The sequence below is a fragment of the Chenopodium album genome, chromosome 17 (assembly GCF_948465745.1).
Source record: "Chenopodium album chromosome 17, dcCheAlbu1.1, whole genome shotgun sequence".
NCBI classification, from domain to species: Eukaryota; Viridiplantae; Streptophyta; class Magnoliopsida; order Caryophyllales; family Amaranthaceae; genus Chenopodium; species Chenopodium album.
The window spans coordinates 10,248,201-10,262,993 of NC_137850.1; the positions used below are offsets into that span (position 1 = coordinate 10,248,201).

The window sequence follows — 14,793 nt, forward strand, 5'->3', positions numbered from 1 at the left end:
ATCGACACCAGGTGGCATCGTCCCAACCCTTTAATCACATGAGGTTGGTGTATGCCATCAGGTGGTCTTCTGGGTTGGTGGTACCATCATAGGTGCCCACCAACACATTCTTAACCTTGGACAGCTGAGCCGCCTCGGTTATATTCTTGGCAAACACAGAGGGTTGTTCACCAAGTTTGAGCAGCCGGAGCTGCCTGTCTAGAGGCTGGACGGGAGTGTATTCCGCCTGACCTCCAAAAGGAGGGGGCTGCATGAACTGTAGGCCATATTGCCCATACTGCGCCTGAGGCGCATATGGGACAGACCCAATCATCAGCTGAGGTTCGGTATTGATGGTCTTGCCGCCTGTCCGACTCTCAAGTAAGGACTGTGAGTTCCTTACAGAAGTTTCTTTGAAGCTGTCTGGAAAGCTCAAAGTAGAGGCTGACTCAGACAGCTGCTGGTTTCTCCTCCGCTCGATGATGTGTCGAGCGTTGGAGGCTGTTTTCTTGCTGGTCCCCGGCTGTTCTTGCCGAGGCTGCCTCTGAGGTCCAGTAGGCAGTAGAATTTTCGACCAGTCAAGTCTGGAGGCCATCCTCTCCTTCTCCCTTTCTTTGTCTTTGGGATGGGGAGTTGGACGCCTGTCCTTGACGGGCTTTTTCTTCCCAGGAGTGGGAGACTTCTTAGCTGGCGGACTCTTGCTAGAGCCTGCCTTGTTTTTGTTGATCATGGCCTTGATTTCACCTTTGAAAGAGGTCATGAATTTCATGAGCTCATCTCGGGTGACTGGGGCTTGACCTTTAGCCTTCTGGGTTTCCCCTTCTGGCCTTCCAGAGGGGCACCTGCTTGGGCCCACCTGGTCGATATTGCGCTCCAATCTATCTTTGGAACGCTTGTACTTCGACATGAAGGACCATCCTTTGTGGTATAGGTCTCCACGTCGTCATCATCTTCATCATCAGCTTCGTCCTCAATGACAACCTCAGGTTGAGGCCGAGGGAACAACTGAGGAACTCCAGAACCTCCCGGCTGAGGTGCCGGTTGAGGGTTTTCTTGATTTTCCGGCTGTATAACCGGCTGTAAGTTGGTAAGATCAGGAATGGGTACAGACTCTCCAACCATCTTTGAGGTACTCTCCCCACAGACGGCGCCAAATGTTTTGGGTGTTTTGTCCCTCGGGAGAGTTACAGCTCGAAGACTGGTCTGGTGCGGCCTGTACCTGCAAGACAAACGGAGACACCAGTTGGTAGGTGCTCCGCCTCCGACGATCAAGTTAGTAACTTGAAAGGAGAGAAAAAGGTGCGGAAATTTAGGTGGGGATCTGCTAGTATTTCTAGCTCAGTTGTCTCTATCAAAGGGACAGTTTGTAATAAATGGAAAAACGTGCCCTCCAAAAGAGGGAAATCTCCCTATTTATAGGGTCCTTGGGAATTGTGCCCCTGATTAGGTCACAAAACCCTAATCAGTGGTGGGTTGCGCCGCATTACGGCTTTTTCGGGATTTGGGCCTGAAGGCCGTCATTTTCCCAAATATCTGGGATGACAAGTGTCAAGCAGGGATAGGTCCACTTTGGACCATCCTTGGGCTGACACATGTTGCCCTCTGGTTAGTCCACATGGCGGGGTAAAATTACCCTAAACAGTTCTCATTATAACTTGGTTCTAAAATAAGAACTAGGAACTAATCTAGGCCCTTAGATCATGTTAATCGGACGGCTCACATGCTTCCCGTGTCATTAATGGCATTTTTGTAATATTTTAACTTTATAAAGTAATTTCCAGTTTCATTTCTCAAAAGTAAATGAAAATTTAGTAAAAGTAAATGAAATCAGTCTTAAAGTAAATAAAATTGCCTTAAAAGTCAAAAAAACTGAAAAAAAAAATGAAAACAGCGAAATTACAAGAATGCCATTAATGAGAGCGGGTGCAATGTGAGCCATTAGATTGAGTGCGATCAATGGCTGAGATTAGGTCCTAGTTCCTATTATATTCACCTTGGTTCTCACATGATCTCAATTATATATATATATATATATATATATATATATATATATATATATATATATATATATATATATAGGCTGAAGATCTGAATATATATTTAATGACTGCGATTCTTAAAATATATATTCTATTATTTGCTAATAATGCTCATCGACGAGGTAATGCAAACAAGAATTATATACTAATTTTATTTATTTAATTATTTTGATAATAATTATGTCTTTATTTTCATATTAATTATAAATTATATACAAAAGACATCAATCAATAACTTAATACTAAAACAGACACCGGGAAGTGACATGTATCACATCCTGGTGCTGTTTTCTCCCTCCAAAACCCCCCTTCCCTTTTTAACCAAATTTTTTTTTCTCCATCAAAATAATAATAATCTATACTAATATACTAAAGTAATCCCCAAAATAATTCTTACATTACACATGTCAACACTATATTAAAAATTTTCCCTCCAAAAACTTTTTTTTTGTTGTCTTTTTTTTTCATAAGAAAATAAATAATAATTTTATCAAGATTAAAGATAAGATAGAAAATTTAAATTTAAACATACAGAATCCTGTTTTTAATTTGATCGAATTAAAAAAAAAGTTCTCTTACATATTGATAATTCCATTTATTAACGACTAAGAAAATCATTATACAAATTTTATCTTTCATGTTATGCATAAAAATATTCCAGCCATGTAATAATTGAAAAACCCGAGCATAGCTTGGGCATTAACTAGTAGTGATAATAATAATAATAATAATAATAATAATAATAATAATAATAATAATAATAATAATAATAATAATAATAATAATAATAATATCATTCCAAATCTTTTATATTATCTTTATGACAAAAATGTTACTTTTTATTTGATGTTCATAATTATTCCATACACATTTACCTAAAATATTATTCCAACTTCTTTTTGATTATCTGATATACGGAGTAAAATTAGATCTTGCTAAAAAAGTAATACTTTGTAATAAAATTGATTGATATTAACGAAATTACTTTAAAGCATCACTTTTATTTGTTAGATTTAATTATTTTTTACAAAAAAAAAAAAAATACACTTACCGTGCATGACGCGGGGCCTAAGCTAGTAACTTAATAATAAAACAGACACCGAGAGTGACACGTGTCACACTCTGGTGCTGTTTTTTTCCCTTCAAAACCCCCTTCCCTTTTTAACTTTTTTTTTAAAAAAAATATATCTACCCAATATTACCTATTATATTTATACACAAAATATTCACCAAATCATATAAGTATGGTATTTTTTATTCACATATTTTTTTTTATTTGTAATAATATATTTTCCAAATCTACTACTTTATTATTATTATTATTATTATTATTATTATTATTATTATTATTATTATTATTTCCCTCAAAAAAAAAAATTATTATTATTATTATTATTATTATTATTAGAAATCTTCGTACTTTACTAATAACTTACGAAGTATTTCTTGGACATATAACATTGTTAATTTATTTCTTAGACAAATATAACATTATTCTATTTTTTAATTTACAACTATTTATTATATATATCACTTAGCTTATTTATGTTTTCCACTATTACAAAGTGTATTAACTGCATTATAGTTTAAGTTCCGGTGTAATTTTTATGTTCTTAATATTTCGATTAGAATCTCTTCATTAATATAAAATGGGATTTTTTTTTAATATTTTAATTGGTTTCTCGCCTAATTATAATATATACGAAGAACATAATGGGATGAAGGGAGTATACAATATAGCTTAACATTATCATTATTATAAACTCTAATCTATGTATGCACTTTTTGAAATTTTTTTTTCCTTAAATATTTTCATATTATTATATTTTGTATGGAAAAAAATTGACCAAATATCATTAAAACAGGATTATTGTTCCTACCCATTGTGTGTAATACATAATTTTAATATACTCATGGTCTAATCGTTCTTTGTTATATTCCATGTTTTATATTTTATATATGCAAAATAAGAAGAAACTAAACAAAACCTATGTTATAGTTGTGTTATGTCGGTCATAGTTTTATATTAAAAAAATTGAATATTTTTTTTTTGTTATTTACCGTGCATGGCACAGGTCCTAAGCTAGTAATTACTATCATACAGACTAAGGGCCTGTTCTGATGACTGAACTGAATATTTTATGAGAGAAGGAAATTAAGATAAGAACTGAATTGAACTTATTGGAGCTGAACTGAACTGAAAAAAGCTAAAGAGAACAGGCCTTAAGCATTTATCAGAGTTTTTTTTTTTTTGGAGGCTTTATAGAGTACAATAAATATATATATATATATATATATATATATATATATATATATATATATATATATATATATATATATATATATATATATATATATATATATATATATATATATATATATATATATATATATATATATATATTAAAACTCAATAGGAAGACATGAGCCTGCCACATGTCATCATGGCTAGGCAGATGATGTGGTGCCATGTCATTTGTTGAGTAATTCTTATAACCTCTAATTTAAGAGGATGTTTAAGGTGATTAATCACCACCATTATTCTTTTGATAAGTAACTCTCATAATTAACCCCCCATTTAAGAGGATATTGATTATTCACCTCCCTTATGCTTGAGATTCTTCTTCTATGTTCTTTCATTTTTCTCTATAAATAGAAGAAGTCCTTTTTTTTCCTAATTTTTACACTTGAAAAGAACATCAAGCACAATAGTCTAACACACATTCTATATTGGGAGTTACTTGACTCAAACTTTTCACCCAAAAGTGTCTTTTGGGTGAAAGTGGTGTGTTAACCTTAGGGTTCGTGCAAACGAATACAATTGAGCATATTGATTGCGTCGGAAATTCATTTTCAAGTCAGTGATAATTTGCATCACGACCCACCGATACTGTGCCATTGTTTGTGAGATTATTTAAATATTTTTATACTGTTTGTACTAGACTACTTCTTTATTTACAACAAATGTAACTAATTTAATCTATATTTGTATTTTATCACTTAATTTTTATTATAAAACCTCATTTATAATATAAATATAATGACCTGGGGCATTGTCCGGGGCCAAAAACTAGTGTTTATATAATTAGTAGTTGTTCCACAAATAAATTATTTAAAGGTTAAATGAAAAATTATTATATGAATAAACAAATCTATAAATATAACTAAAGTAACAACCGCTGACATCATCATTTTTTTCAAATTGTACATGTGTTAGCTTCTCCTTCACTTTTATCCCGCCTAAACTTTTTTTTTTCCTTCCATATTTTTTTCTTAAAAAAAAATTCTATTGATTGTAAAGTATTTTAATACAGTACAATAAACTTTTAAGTTTTCAATTTTTCATTACATTTTTCTTTTAAGAACCTTTTAAAAATCTTAAGGAAAACAAATATCAACCTTTAATATATGTGATTATTTCATCTAATTACAAAGTTCGCTAAAATTTATTTTAGATGTGAATTTTCTTTTGTTTACATTATTTTAATTTTTGTAGTTTGGTTTATGTTAATAATATCGTATATAATACAAAGATTTTACATATTGTAGCTAATATGTGTTTGAAATTTACACAATTATAAATTCTTTTATTATATCTATGCATCGCACGGGAATTAATCTAATAATTAATAAATAATTAGCGGACCTGGTTTCAAAAAAAAAAAAAAAATTGGCCGACCTACTCTGATGCACGCTGAGTCACGTGACTTGAGAAAAAAAAATTAAGTTTAATTTTTTTATAAAAAAAGAAAAAGAAAAATCGCATGAAAGCCGTGAATGCGTTATTCAGCGAATTAGCGAACCTCAAACATCACAGACTCACAACTCACAACCCTAACTCCCTCTCTCACATCAATCAGCCGACCGCCGACGTCGGAGTGCCGGACCAGCCACCAGCCCTGCCCACCGTACCGTTCGTACGTGCGCATCACTTCGTCAGACCACCGCTTCACTCCTTCAAGCCTTCAAGGCGACAAGGCCTTTGTTCTGCTGTCTGCAAGCCTGCTGCCACGGCGCCACCACCCTTAGATCTAGGCGACCACCGACTGAAGCACTGAAGTAGAGCACGGTATGAACTATTTAATTTGTTATTTAGTTTTAATTTTAACTATGTATAATTTTAGTTATTTGACTGATTAAATTGAACTGAATTGTTGATTTGTTGTTCATTATTGTGTTAATTACTTAATTGATTATAATTTCAGTCATCTATAAATTATAATTTCATAGTCTTGAGTTCTTGACAGGTTGTTCATTGTGGTGTTGAAAAGTTGAATTGAATTTAACTTTTTTGTAATATTGCTACTTTGTATTTTATAGTCTTGATTAGTTGGTCATTTGATTGTAGTTTCTTGTCTTTATGTTTTGTTAATTGCTAATTTTTGTCTTTGTTTGAGGTGGAAAATTTTTAACAATTTGGTTTTGCTTTTGGGACTTCTGGGTGGGTGGTATAGTCTGCTGCCTCTTTTGCTTCATTGAAAACTTTGGCTGTATTTGGATTTTATCTAAGTTAATTTAATCTCCCTTTTTCATAAAATAAAGAAAAGAACTGAAATTGTGTGTATTTGATTGTATATTCGAATTGCTGAATTTTTTGTTATTGCTTAAATGATTTTTAGAATGAAGCGGAATTGCGGAAACAGTACTCCAAATAAAATGCAGAATATCGCTAGTTTTCTCATTTAAAAACTGCAAAATCTCATAGAGGGTTTAAGGGTTTAAGCAATTCACCAAATTCAAAGAAAGAATCAAACAAGCGCCAAAGAAAGAGCTACTCTCATAACAACAATAACCGAAGAAGAAAATGAGAGAAATAGAATTGTCGTTGAATCAAACCCAAAAGATTCGACTTCAAAGAGCCCTAGAAAAACTCCAATCTCTCTCCTCCAAATCCGCTGCCAACGCTTCCGTCACCGTCGCCGACACTATTCCTGTCAACAATGAAGACAATATCCTCAAGTATTCTTTTCTCGAATCCCTAATTTATATTTACTACATCCGTTTCATATTATTTGCAACGATTTGATATAAAGTGTGAGTAGAAAATGTCTAATAGTCGCTGTTTTTGTTTTGAAGGGGACATGGAACATTGGAGCTTGACGGCGAAGTGGTTGCAACTGTGTGTGGTGTTGTCGACCGAGTTGATAAACTTGTTATTGTTCGTTCTTTGCGATCCAGGTTTGTCGATACAAGTTTGAGAAATTCTGCTGATTTCATGCTTGAATAATTGTTTTGAATTTTTTTTTTGATGAATTGATTTATGTAGGTATAAGCCTGATACTGGAGATATCATTGTTGGACGAGTTGTTGAGGTATATACATGAGAATTTGATGATATGTAGTCAGTTTTAATTAGCTGCTAAGTGTATGATCAAATGAACATTTAGTTGTTGAACTAATTTGTAATTGCTTTATTTTGCTAGCTTAGTGCTATGAATTAAACTTAAATGCTATGGAGTATAACTTATACTACGTATGTGGTATTTGGTCCATTTTATTTGAGTTGACACATTTCTTTAGGCGCGTTTGCCAACATGAAAAATATCAGTAGGCAAAAATTATAAAAATTGATTTTTAGAAAGTGGTTATTGAGAAAATCTAACAATTTCTGTGAAAAGAGGGGATATGATTTTTGTTAGTAGAATTGGATGGCTTGTGATTTATATGTTGTTTAGTTCGTTTTTGACTATGACATGTTTGTCTATTTGATATCTGCTCATTAAATTGTTTCGAAGTTTTGATAAATATGAAATGTTAGCTAAATTTGAAATTTTTTATCAGGTTGCTCAAAAGCGGTGGAGAGTTGAGATCCATTCGAACCAAGATGCTGTTCTTATGCTTTCTTCAGTGACTTTACCTGATGGTATCCAGGTATATGTTGTTCTTAACTGCTGTTAGAATATTTGTTTGTCCTCTCTGCCTCGATATGCTTTGCATTGTTACTTGAAATTTCTTCTATTCTGCACCTTTTACTGAAGTATATGACACTCTGTTATGAACTTATAGCCAATCTTGAGCTGAAAATTTTGCTGCTTCTAGGATGATGATTTTTACTTATCAATCATTTTAGTTCCATTAACTTTTAAGAGTCCAAAACCTTAGGCATTAGATTAATAGATTGAACTTATCGGTTTGATATATCTATGTACTTTGTATCTGAATGGTACCAAGATTAAACCTATTTGTTTTTCTCTGAAGTGTACTCTCATCATATTGCTCAATAGTCAGTGAGCTTTCTGATTTATTTGTGAAAAAAGTTTAAATAAATTCTCATATCCAACACCAAACCATGCATCAGGACATCCGGTACTGATTTGCGATGTTCTAATCTTTAAATTCTTGGGAACAAACCTAGAAACTCAAAAAATTGCACCTTGTGAACTGTTATTGCCATTTACAAATTAGGATTGGACCAGGAGTGTTTTAAATCTAACATGTGAAGCACCAGGTCGAGGACTGGCAAGATGAGTTGGTTTTCCTTGCTCTACCCTCTAAATTGTTTGCCTGCATTTAGGTACTTTTAAATACAGACAAGTTTTACTTTACCTTACTGTAGTTATTAAACTTTTAATGTGTTTATTGGATTACTATGTTCTAGTAACTACTAAGGGGTTGATATGCATTACTCCATCGAACCCTTCTCATCGAGTACACTCAGGGAAAGGGAAAGGGAAAGGGAAAGGGAAAGGGAAAGGGAAAGGGGAAGGAATCAAGAAAGAGATAGGGAAAGGAATTAAGAAAGAGATAGGGAAGGAAAAGATTGTAAATGCTTTTGTTATAATATGTTGTTAGGGTTAAGTGGTTGACAAAACACAAAAGTCACAAGATACTACAGAATATCTTCCTTGCCTACCCTGTACACACCACCGTTTCTCCTAGTGTCTATTGTCTAGTCATCATTTTCTTCCTATTATCCTTGCTTGCCCACCAGCTTCCCTCACCACCCACTGCAGTTGCAGACTTATTTTAATGTGTCTCTCTCTGCTTTCACTCACCAGAGCACCTTTTCGGCCATTCACTTAGACATTAGTGATCAAATTGTAAATAATAAATGTTTTATGTATGGATAGGATGTGATTATTTGAAAGAGACGGTAAAGAAGAATGATAATGCTAGCTAACCTGTTTCCAAGTATGTTAACCTCAGTAGTATGTTAGGGAGATGAAGGGAAATAAACAATTATGTATAATATCAATGTTATGGCCACCATGATATGTAAACCTTCCACCTAAAGCAGGGACTTGTTGATGTATGATGCACCTTATCCTTGGGATTGGCAAATTGTCGCGACTTGACTTAGTTATCACTGCAACATTTACACTCACACACACACTGAAAAGAAAAGAACAAAACAATAATTAAGGAGAGGGTGAATGGCCACTTGGCCAACATTCTAAGTGTCACTGATGTTGAGATGGATGATATTAGATGCATTTTTAAGGTGTCCAGATTCTTCTTGCAAGGTTGATCTCCATTTCTTGAGTATCATATTTGCTTATTCTCACATCTGGTCTTTGGTTATACTTAAGCCTGCCACAGGGGAGTCTCTATCAGATGCTTCTAGGACTTGGAAAGCCTATTACTTATTAGGCCATCTTGTAAAGTTGTAATTAATAAGCTATTTTGTCTCTTGCTTTCCTATATATTGATAAGAATTTTTGTTTTCAGCTTTGAATAAATAATGAAGAAATATTATTAGCAACATGCATATTCATGAATGGGTCTTTGGAATCGTAATCATAGTTGAGTAGTCAATGTTGTCGATTTTGTTTGAAAGATGATGTGCTCATCTATGTATGTGTTTTGCTTTCTGAGATCAGCATGGTAAAAATTAATCTTCAGTTTGTTGTCATTGCTAGAGGCGGCGTACAGCGGTTGATGAACTCAACATGCGTAATATTTTTGTAGAGAATGATGTTATTTCTGTAAGTTTCGTTGGTTTTTTCAAATGTTAAATTATTTGGTGAATGACAACTTCAAATAATCAAATTTCTGATTTTTTTTTGATAAATGTGCCTTCCACACAGGCTGAGGTTCGTAACAGTCAACACAATGGTACTTGGCAGCTACATGCAAGGAGTGATAAGTATGGGAAGGTATGGTTTCAAGCTTTCTATTCTTAAATCATCCTTAACATCGCTAGTTTATTGTTATGGGAATTTGGGTATAAATAAAGTCATTTTCCAGGGAGAGTAATAAAGGGACTTGTGGGAAACAGTTATGGAAATCTGTGGCATCATTTTTCACTTGCTTTTTTTCTTTCCCTTCGTTTTTGTGGAAAACTGGAAACATCCTATCTTCCATTTGGGCCTTCGCCCGTCCTTGAAATCACCATGCCTAGAATATTATTCTGCATAGAAGGATTAAGTATGTAGTTGTTAATGTTTCTTTCGTGTTCATTTGTAATTGCTTCAACATAGAATGAGACAAGAACATGTTACACTTTATTTTGTAATTATTGGGACCCTAAATTTTAGTAATAGTACCAGCAAGTTCTTTTTTACTTTGTTTTCATTACTTGATGCTTAATCTTGCAGCTTGAGAGGGGTCAACTGATCACCGTTCCTTCCTATTTGGTGAAAAGACGCAAGCAGCACTTCCACCAGTTAGATCAATATGGTGTTCTCTTAATACTTGGTTGTAATGGTTATGTCTGGGTTGGTGAACTCACTGTAGCAAAAGACAGTATGGACGTGGATGATGCGAATGAATCCGAGAAAACCCATGCAAATTCCATTGGCGAAATGAATCTTGAAGAAAATTACACTCCCTTGGAAACACGGCAGAATGTATGCAGGATTGCGAATGCTGTCCGGGTCTTAGCCGTTCTGGGTTTCAATATAACTGTTGAAGTTATACTGGAGTTGTGTGATTTGAGTACCTCATTGAATCTTGACATTCACGACATGCTTGGGGCAGAGTTCTGTGTTGCAGTTGCTGAGAAAGAGGTGGAGAGACGGAGTACCGTAAATAAGAGGAAGGGCTGATCATGTTATTTGAGCTGGTGTTGCTGAAATTTTGGTATTTAGGGAAAGTATTTGCAAAGGATGAAGGTAGCTTTGTGTTTATTCTCCTTGACTAGTTAGACAGAACACAGAAGCCTGATTATAATTATGGGAAGAAGTAAGTCCCTTTACTACTATGAGTAAAATTTCAACTATGTTTTATTATTTTCACTTTTTCAGTGGCGTGAACGTAGTAATGAACATTAACGAAAGCTTAATTTTATTTTTTTCCATGGTGTCGCTTTATTTTTTATAATTAATGCATCCCTCCAATAATTGGGATTAAAAAAAAAAAAAAAAAAAAAAAAAAAAAAAAAAAAAAAAAAAAAAAAAAAAAGCTGCTGTTTAAATGGCTTCAGTTTTTTTTTTCTATTTTTGGCATCAAGTGAACAAGAGCTAAACAGGTTACTTCTGGCTTATGGCCTTGGTAGCAAGGTAATGTGAAGAAGTAACCTGTGAACCAAGGGACTTCACTTGTACAAAAATATGACGACTTACTAATATAAGATCTCTATTATTTCTGACTTAACTCCTGAGTTCCCATGCCAAATCCTCCAAGCTTCTAATCGCTGCTATTGCCTCTGACTATCTGTCCACACGTCCACACTTGCTGCATACTTCTGTGCTCTCGCTATTCCTGTCAAAATTGCTTCCACTTCTGAGTGTAGTGGTTGACTGGTTGGGCTTCCTGTTCAAGGGTTATGCCTTCCCTAACCCACCCTATAGCTGCTTGTTCTAGTCCCGAGTCTTTCCTATTCCAAGCTCCATCCACTATGCAATGTTACCGGAGTGATATCCAGGGTCCCTAGGCACTAAAAAATTGTCAATCTGATCTTCCGGCCGGACATAGTTGACATCCTTGACGGTTCTTCTACGCCCCTTTGTTTAAGCCTACTAGTTGATTCCGAGAGGAGAGCCATGATCCTTGATGGGCTTGAGGACACATCCCGAAAGATGACTTCATTCCTATGCACCCAAATGATTTCTCATACTTGTACTCCGTATAAGATAGTTACCAATATCCATTATTCCATTATGATGTACTTAACATTTGTCATTGTCATATATTTAGGTAAGTACGATCCTAACCCTTAACTATTCAACATAGAAATTCTTACCAAGATCATATCAAATGAGAAACAAATCGTACATTAAATTGAATATTATATTGGACACTTTTGACAATATGGGTTTTAATATATATATGAGTTTGTTTAGCTATACATTAGGGATTCCTCTCCTGATGAGAGTTCCTAATGTATATTAAAATTTGTAATAACTTTAGTTTGCTATCAAAAATCGAAAATTTAAAATTCAAAATCTAGAGCCTGGAGTGGTTTTGCTTGGACCAGATGTAGACTACACCAATAAAATCGGTTCAAAACTTGGATCGGGTTTTGTTTTTTGTTTTCTATTATATATGGTTAATAAAATCTACATAATGCTAGATCGAATTATGGAAGACAATATTATTAACTTTACCACAATGATATTGATTCGACTTGAACTTTGACACAAACCCAAGAATGATTCAATTTAAAGATTAGACTTGATAATTATCTGACCCAACCCGAACTCGAATTTATCACTTGTTAACCCGCTCAAACTCGACTTGACACAACCCGAACTTGAAGTTGAACCTGATCTGAATTGGACTCGAATCAAACCTGCCTAAACCCGAAAGGGTGAATGACTCGAAATAACCTGAACCGAGATTGAAATTGGAATAAAAATAATTCAAAAAAAAAAAAAAGCCAATAATCAGCAAATAAAAAAAAGAAAGATTAATCAATAAACAGAGAAAAAGGAAAGCTTAATCAATCAACCAAAAAAAAAAAAGTGGAAATTAATTAATCAGCAAAATTTAAATTAACAATAAACTATGCATAACTTTTGGATTAATGCCTCCCCATCATGGCTAATAGACGGCTTGAGCAAAATTAAAGAAAATAATTAAAATTTCAACTAATAGAGATTCTTAGCTAAAAGTAAAAATTTAAATTTCTCACTTCAAAAATTGGACTAAGGCCCCGTTCTTTAGAGCTGCTCTGCCCTGCTCTGCTCTGCTTAAAAATAATACTTAATATTGAATTACTATAATAATAATTAAAATTTTTAATAATAATAATAAATATTTAATACTTAATAATAATAATAATAAATATTAAATTATTATTATTATAATAATAAATATTTAATAAAAATAATAATAATTAATATTGAATCATTATTATAATAATAATAAATATTTCATAATAATAATAAATAATTAATATTTAATAATAATAATAATGAAAATTAATATTTAATAATAATAATAATTAATAAATAAATAATATTTAATAATAATAATTTTATTAAAAATTAACATTTAATAATAAATAATAAATAATTAATATTTAATAATTAATATTGAACTGTAATAATAATAATAATAATAATAATAATTAATAATTAATAATAATAATAATTAATATTATTGATAATAATAATAATAATAATTAATATTATTGATAATAATAATAATAATAAATAATAAATAATAATAATAATAATAAAAAATAATAATAATAGTAAAAATAATAATGATAATAACATTTTCTCAAAAAAAAAAATAATGACAATAATAGTAATAATAATACTTATTAATAATAATAATAATAATAATAATAATAATAATTTATTTTTTATAATATAAATTAATATTTAAAGATAATAACTAATATTTAAATATAATACTAATTATTAATTTTTAATAAAAATGATAGTAATAATAGTAATAATAATAGTAATAATAATAACAATAATAATAATAATAATAATAATAATAATAATAAAATCCACCTTTTCTTTGTCTCCTCGTCAGTCGGCATTGTGGAAGTCGCAGCAGGGAGACCACACCTCTGCTTGGCTTCGGGCAGTCCCTATTTTTGTGTTGGGTAAAATGATGAACGCAAAGACATACCGATGTGTGCTGTGCTACCGGCTGGGTATTCCATTGTTCTTTGTCTCAACGCCGTGCTCTGCTTGCTGTCGGGTTTTTACTAGGGATATTTTCGGTGACCACGCGGTGTCGTGTGCTGGTATTGTAGGTATTAAACATCGGCATAATATTGTTCGAGATACAATTGTTGATATTTGCTACAGATCTGGGATTTCAGCAAGAAAGGAGGTTGACATAGGGTTGTCTGGAGGGAATGACGGGGCCCTCAGACCTGCCGATGTGTTACTTTATTCATGGGATCGTGGTCGTGATGTATGTGTCGACTTCACTAGGCCTTCTCCTTTGACACATACAGGGTTATCTGACTTTTTTCTAGGGTGGGTTGTGGCTGATGCGGCTCATCGGAAGCAGGTTAAGTATGAAGCCCGTTGTCGGGCGATTGGCTATGGTTTCATTCCCTTCTCCTTTTCTTCGCTTGGGGAATTGGAGAAGGAACCTGTTGCGTTGCTGAAGCGGATTCAGAGGTTCTCGACAACGCAAGACATAGGGGCTCGTGCTGCAGCTCATATCTTCAATAAGGTAGGCTTTGCTATACCTAGAGGAGTGGGGGCCTAGATTGTATATCGACTTCCCACTAATTTATTGTAGGTTGTATGACTTTTATTTTTGAGAGGTTGACATTGGGTTGGCTGGAGGGAACGACGAGGCCCTCAGACCTGCGGATGTGTTACTTTATTCATGGGATCGTGGTCGCGATGTCTGTGTTGATTTGACAGGGTATTCTCCTTTGACACAGTCAGGGCTATCTGACTTTATTCCTGGGCGG

The 14,793-nt window shown here is 33.3% G+C and overlaps 1 protein-coding gene across 1 annotated transcript; it reads left to right on the top strand.

Moving 5' to 3' along the window:
- Positions 1-5,796: 5,796 nt before the first annotated feature.
- On the top strand, positions 5,797-11,254 carry LOC145587579 (exosome complex component RRP4 homolog). Its single transcript, XM_081644309.1, has 8 exons — positions 5,797-6,087; positions 6,638-6,977; positions 7,095-7,196; positions 7,285-7,330; positions 7,800-7,889; positions 9,878-9,943; positions 10,046-10,114; positions 10,556-11,254. Exons 2-8 carry the CDS (start codon positions 6,823-6,825, stop codon positions 11,003-11,005), a joined length of 978 nt encoding a protein of 325 aa, XP_081500435.1. The 5' UTR covers positions 5,797-6,087; positions 6,638-6,822; the 3' UTR covers positions 11,006-11,254.
- Positions 11,255-14,793: the final 3,539 nt, after the last annotated feature.

Excerpts from the sequence above, each read along its gene's own strand:
- LOC145587579 (XM_081644309.1), top strand. The coding sequence starts at position 6,823 with ATGAGAGAAATAGAATTGTCGTTGAATCAAACCCAAAAGATTCGACTT. Across the intron at positions 7,331-7,799 it reads TTGTTGGACGAGTTGTTGAG|GTTGCTCAAAAGCGGTGGAG; the intron begins GTATATACATGA and ends ATTTTTTATCAG. Across the intron at positions 7,890-9,877 it reads CTTTACCTGATGGTATCCAG|AGGCGGCGTACAGCGGTTGA; the intron begins GTATATGTTGTT and ends TGTCATTGCTAG.